The sequence below is a fragment of the Mastomys coucha genome, unplaced genomic scaffold (genome assembly GCF_008632895.1).
Source record: "Mastomys coucha isolate ucsf_1 unplaced genomic scaffold, UCSF_Mcou_1 pScaffold22, whole genome shotgun sequence".
In the NCBI taxonomy this organism is placed as follows: Eukaryota; Metazoa; Chordata; class Mammalia; order Rodentia; family Muridae; genus Mastomys; species Mastomys coucha.
Window position 1 is genome coordinate 129390472 of NW_022196905.1, and position 6348 is coordinate 129396819.

The 6348-nt window shown below is 48.8% G+C and overlaps 1 protein-coding gene across 1 annotated transcript in view; it reads right to left on the reverse strand.

Annotated features, from left to right (window-relative positions):
* LOC116104670 (nuclear envelope pore membrane protein POM 121-like) overlaps positions 1-5885 on the reverse strand; it is a 17791-nt gene extending 11906 nt beyond the window's left edge. Inside the window, exons 1-3 of the mRNA XM_031391163.1 lie at positions 5271-5885; positions 3641-3856; positions 2917-3075 (exon numbers count right to left, since the gene is read on the reverse strand). Of these exons, the coding sequence (XP_031247023.1) occupies positions 2917-3075; positions 3641-3856; positions 5271-5848 (953 nt within the window). The 5' untranslated portion in view covers positions 5849-5885. The remainder of the gene's footprint in view (positions 1-2916; positions 3076-3640; positions 3857-5270) is intronic.
* Between the last annotated feature and the right edge of the window lie 463 nt (positions 5886-6348).

Below are 6348 nucleotides of genomic sequence, written 5' to 3' on the forward strand. Positions count from 1 at the left end.
AAAAAAAAAAGAAAACTGAAAGCATTTCTTCATACTCCTGGAGCCCAATACCACCTCTATAGAGTATACATTTCATGCTAAATATGAGAAAGGTTGTTTTAAACCATTCAGTTCTGTAAAGTACATTACTCTAAGACTGACCTTGTAACTAAGGAACAAGAATGAATCTCCAAAATGCTTCAACTATTCAGGTGTACCACAAGAAGGAAAAACATTTTTAATCAAGTTGTTATTCTGCCCAAACTACACCAGAACATATTATATAACCTCAGGCTGTCTCTAAACTCCCAATCCTTCTGGCTCAGCCTCCACAGTGCTGGGATTACAGGTGCCAGGTGCACTCATGGTGCCAGTGATCACTGCTACATTCCAACTACAGGGAAAAATACTGACTCTTCAGCTACAGGGCCAAGGCACTTACCTGGACCACAACAGTTGTCATTTCCTCCCTGCCATCAGCTATCACTCCTGCTTAGCTATGGGCATCAGCACAACAGCTTACTTGCCAGTCCTGCCACCCCTCTGAGATCCTTTAGTCCATAAATACAGATGCCGTTTCTTAAGATTTCCTTAACTAGTGTGAGATATAACAACGCACATACATAATCCCAGCACTGGGGAAGCTACGGCAAAATGATTATGAATTCCAGTCTAGTCTGGGCTACACAGTGAATTACAAGCTGGCCTGGGCTATAAACACTGTCTCAAAAAGAAGTCAAGAGCAAAATCTCCTTCACTTCCTTTTGTCATCCAGTATTGGAAATGGTCAACTGAAAATCTGTCAGCTGTGCGTAGGCCAGACAAAGGGGATGGCAGCTCTTCTTCCTAGTGTGTGGCACCGTGTCCTAAGAGCTCTTCCTCATCACACCAAGAGTTCTAACACTCTACTTACGATCTGCAATTACCTTGTTAGCCATATAAATAAGCAGCCTTGCAAGGAGTGCTGGCACATGGAGAGGAGACTGCCTGATCTAGATAGCGAGGCTAAGGCTACAAAGCAAACCCGTCTCAAATACACCCATATCAGTAAAACACAGGGGATGGGTGGGCGGTGGTGGCACATGCCTTTAATTCCAGCACTTGGGAGGCAGAGGCAGGCGGATTTCTGAGTTCGAGGCCAGCCTGGTCTACAGAGTGAGTTCCAGGACAGCCAGGGCTACACAGAGAAACCCTGTCTTGGAAAAAAACCAAAACCAAAACAAACAAACAAAAAAACCCAAAAACACAGGGGGATGAAGAGCTGGGCCAGTGTGAGTAGGGTGCTTGTCACCAGGCCTGATGTCCTCCTGGTCCACATGGCGGAAGGAGAGAGCCAATTCCTCCAAGCTGCTCTCTGGCTTCCGCATATCTTCTATGGCAAGTGTTATGCCTTCCTCAGCCCCCCCCCCCAATTAAATGAATACAATGTAATTTTAAAATTTCTGAAGTTGAAGCTGGAAAAAAACTAGCTCAGTAGTTTAGAGCACTGGATGTTTTTGCAGGGGACCCAGGGTCAATTCCCAGCACCTACACTGAGGAATTATCCATAACTCCAGTTTCCAGAGCTCTGAACTTCTGAACTCTTCTGAACTCAACGGGCACCAAGCATATAAAAAGTAATAATAATTTAAAAAAACCCTCAAACCCCACACATACCCCTACGTATATATATGTGTGTATATTTAAGTATGTATGTGAACACACAAAAATTTGTTACCTTGAAAGTCCCATAAAGAGCCAGGCGTTGGTGGCTTTAATCCCAGCACTTGGGAGGCAGAGGCAGGCGGATTTCTGAGTTTGAGGCCAGCCTGGTCTACAGAGTGAGTTCCAGGACAGCCAAAGCTACACAGAGAAACCCTGTCTCGAAAAACCAAAAAAAGTCCCATAAGGAAGAGGAGTAGGGCCTAGCACACAGCTGGTGCTTGATAAGCATTTGTTGAATTACAAAAAAAAGGAGAGGGCTGGGTATATGGTCAATGGTACAGCCACTGCCTAGACTCCTACACTGAGGAACTAGGGGGTTGTGGCTTGGCAGTGAACACTTGCATAGCATGCGGTAGGCCCTAAGTCTCTTCCTCAGGTCCACAAAAACAACCACCACAAAAAACGAAGGTCCTGCATCTCCTGATGACCCTCTTCAACCTTCCCTTTGCACACTCAGGAAGCTGCTCTCCCTATTCTCACTAAGTTCCCATAGACTAAAGAGGAAATTAGTATAAGAGAGAATAAGAGGTTCTGCTCATCACTGACAGATTTACTATCCCTTCCATTCAACACTACTATTGGTATTTAACTAAAACACTAAAAAACAAACAAACAGAACCACACAATTGGAGGGGAAAACTATGAGCATTTACTTTTGATAATAAAATTTAGCAGACTAGCATCCAAGGCAGAAAGCTGGTCATACAGGCTGAGGATCCCACTATTTTATTTTATTTATTTTTTCTAAAGATTTATTCATCATTATACATAAGTATACTATAGCTGTCTTCAGACGCACCAGAAGAGGGCATCAGATCTCATTACATATGGTTGTAAGGCATAATGTAGTTGCTGGGATTTGAACTCAGGACCTCTGGAAGAGTAGTCAGTGCTCTTAACCGCTGAGCCATCTCTCCAGCCCCGATCCCACTGTTTTAGAATTAGAAGGGCCCAGGAGTTCAAGGCTAGCTGGGGTTGTAGAATATAACAACCTGCCTCAGAGCACTGGGAGGGAAGGGTGAGTTAAGTTGGGTGGGTGGTAGGTGAGGCCAAATGCCAATGCAGGTTCAAGTGCATGAGGACTGAAATTTAGCTAACCCGTGCCTTAAGCGGTAAACACTAAAGTCCAAGGCTCAGACTGGAGCTGGCTTTGACACCTCCATGGTGATCTCTACCACTGAGATTCTCTGGAGCCCCGTGGGAAGACAGTTTAACCCTGAGAGCACACGTTACCTCCTCTTGTTTTCCTGGCCGTCAAGGTGCAGCTGGTCTTCCTCTGCCACTGTCCTCCTCTTCTTTTCCTTGAGGGCATTCAGGACAGTCTCTTTTGCACACGGGTCTGGGGCACTACTTGATGGTGGGGACAATGATGTGTCAAGTATCTGCTCGGGCCTATAATGAAAGACAAGATTCTGGAGACAGGCTATTTTAACTACCATGCATGGACAGAACAGAAACTAGAAGCTAAACAACAAGCAAGACCTCAACTCACCTATGTATACAAACTATCATGACTACTAAGTCAGGCATGGTGGCTTGTGCCTTTAATCCCAACAGCAAGAGGATCATCCTGAGTTTCGGGACAGCTTGAGCTACTCAGTCAATTTTAGGCCAGCCTGGCCTATGAATGTGTGTGTGTGTGTGTGTGTGTGTGTGTGTGTGTGTGTGTGTGTGCATGCTTGCGCAATGGAGAAATGGCTCAGTGATGGAGAGCTGTACAATCACCAGGACTGGAGTTCAGATCCAGGACTGACAACCATCCAGGCATCCTGCATACCCCTAGAAACCAAGCTCCAAGGGAAAAAGGACAGTTGGTGCTTCAATAGCTAGACCCAAACATAAGCCTCAGGTTCAGAGAGAGACTCTGGCCTGAAAGGAAAAAGAGTGAGAGCAATAAGGAGTCCTCAGGCTTTCTTCTGGTCTCCACACACGTGCACACACTCTCGCACATACTCACATTGGTGAGCGGAACAGCTTGCTGTCTGGAGGGGCAATCCTCACTGTCACTGGGCTGCACACCATCCTGGAGTTCCGTGCAGACAGCACAGCCTTCTTATGACCACCATTCCAGCAGACGGTTGGAAGTGCCCCAAGCAAGGAATACTGGGCTTGCTGAATGGGATATCGTCTTCGAGGTGTTATAACAAACCGACTGGATAAAGGCCCACAATCTCTGTGGAGGACAGGAGACAAGACACTTGATAGAACCACAGCCTTTTTTTTTTTTTTTTTTTTTTTTTTTTTTTTTTTTTATAATTTATATGGGTACACTGTAGCTGTCTTCAGACACACCAGAAGAGGGCATCGGATCCCATTACAGATGGTTGTAAGCCAGAATGTGGTTCACATGGGAATGGAACTCAGGACCTCTGGAAGAGCAAGCAGCCAGTGCTCTTACCCACTGAGCCTGGAACCCCAGTCTTAAGAGAACACCAAGTTCAACTGACTGCAGAAACAAGAGGCATTAACACTTCTTTTCCAGAGAATTATCAACCTCTCTCTTTTTTATTTTATTTTTTGACAGTGCTGGTAATGGAACCCAGGGGTGTATACATGCTAGACAAAGCACTCTGACACTAACAGCTCAGACTATACATTTCTCTAAGCAACAGGGAAGGTAGCATTTTTATGGCAAATTTCTCCCATGTCATCCAAAGAGAGAAAATATCAGTTGCTTAATGGCTTTCTCTACCACAGACTTCATCAAATTACGGGGGAAACTGAAATCCTTGCCTACATAGGCACTTTGGAAGAACAGCGCAAGCAGCTGAGGTGTGTACGAATAGTTTTGTTTTGTTTTTTTTCTTTCCCAACTTGTCTTCACTAATCACCAATACACAGCAAAACCCAAACATTGACAGGTATTCATCACCTCAACTAAGCAGACTTATCCAGGCCAGCGAAATGCAAAGGAATTGCTGCCAAGCCTGACAAACTGAGATCAATCTCAGACTCACGTGGAAGGAGAAAAATGACTCCAGCAAGCTGTCCTCTCATTTCCACATGCATGTTCAATTTTAAAAAATGCTTTTATCCAGAATCTGGGCTGAGTGTAGTGGAACACGCCTGTAATTCCAGCATTTAGTAGACGGAGGCAGGAGGGTCAGCAGCCCAAAGTCACCCTCATGAGTTCAAGGGATAGCTCAAGCTACATGAAATCCTGCCTCCAAAAACCCTAAACCGAGGACTAGGGGATGGGAAGAGTGCTTCTCTACTATGAATGAAAGCTGTGGGTTCGATCCCAGCACAGCATACAACCTGGTGCAAACCTATAATCCTATCCGTTAACTCCTCGCCGAGAAGATGGAGGCAGGAGGATGAGTTCAAGGACAGGCTCAGCCAAAGAAATGATTTGAGACTAGACGGCTTATGCCACCTTAAAAAAAAGAAAAAGAGAAAGAAAGAAAAAAAGAAAAAGAAAAAAAGAATAAAGAGAAAGGAGAGCAATTGGGGGGGGAAGGGTAGGAATAAAAAGAAAGGAAAAGGCAAAGAAAATAGGAAGGTAAGTTACATCGGATTTTAAGGTTGAGCCCTAGGTTAAATCCATGGCCGCAGAGACCCATCCTGGGAAGATCGCCGGGGCTTACCGGTGGGGCGGCCTCCGGGCGGGTCGCAAAAGTGGGGTGGGGAGCGCAGGGTAGACGTGGTGGACTCGCTGGACCGCGGTTGCCGGCGGCGGGGAGCGTGAGGGTGGGCGGCGCCCCGGCCTCTCCCTTGGGTCCTGCGGGAGAGCAGGCTCGGGCGGGCCTGGCTTGCCCAGGTAGCTGCCCATGAGTAAGAGCTCAGCGGGGTCGGGGCCTCCAAGCGGGCTGCGGGGTTCGCAGAGGCTACCGTTGACTGGCGACTTGGCTAGAGGCGGTGAAGCGGTGAGCGCGGGCCGCGGGTGACGGCGCGATTCGCGCACGAACGACGACAGGCCCCTCGGGCCGCGGGGTTCTCGGCTCAGGCCCCACCAGGCCGCGCTCGCCCCCACGGCCAGCCAGGCCAGCGCGGCCGCCGCGGGCACTAGGTAGAGCGCGAGGCCGAGCAGCGCTAGGCCGAGAGCCGCAGCACCCGCCGGTCCTCCGCAGCCGCGGGCCCGGCTCCGGCCTTCCCGTACGCCCAACGGGGGCCGCCGCCGCTCGCCTCCGTCAGCCGCCGCAGCCGCCGGAGCCGCCGGAGACATCGCGGCTCCGCGCCGCGGAGCGGACTTAAATATCCCAGGGTACACCGCGCCGCGCGCCGCCGCCTACGTCACTGTCCTCGACGCGGCGCGCCGGGTGAGACGGTGAACGGTCGCAGCGTGCGGAGCGAGGCGCGAGAGCCGCGGTTTGAAAAACACAGCTTGGGTAGGCGCATGGGTGCACGCCTTTCATTTCAGAACGCAGGAGGAGTTCCGTGAGTTGGAGCCCAGCCTGGTTCACAAAGCCTGGAGTTCCAGAGCGGCAGAGAGACATAAATCCTTTCTCAAAACAGCAAACTAAGAAATAAGAAAAGGAAAAACAAAACAAAACAAAAAAACAAAAACAGCCGGTCTTGACGCTTGAGGCTTCCCTGACGCTCCCTGGACTGTGGAAGAGTGATGTTAGAAATCAAGGCACAGAACGGAGATTGGTGGCACACGCCTGTAATCGCAGCATTTGGGAGGTGAAGGCAGGAGGATCCCGAGTTCTAAGTCACCCTGAG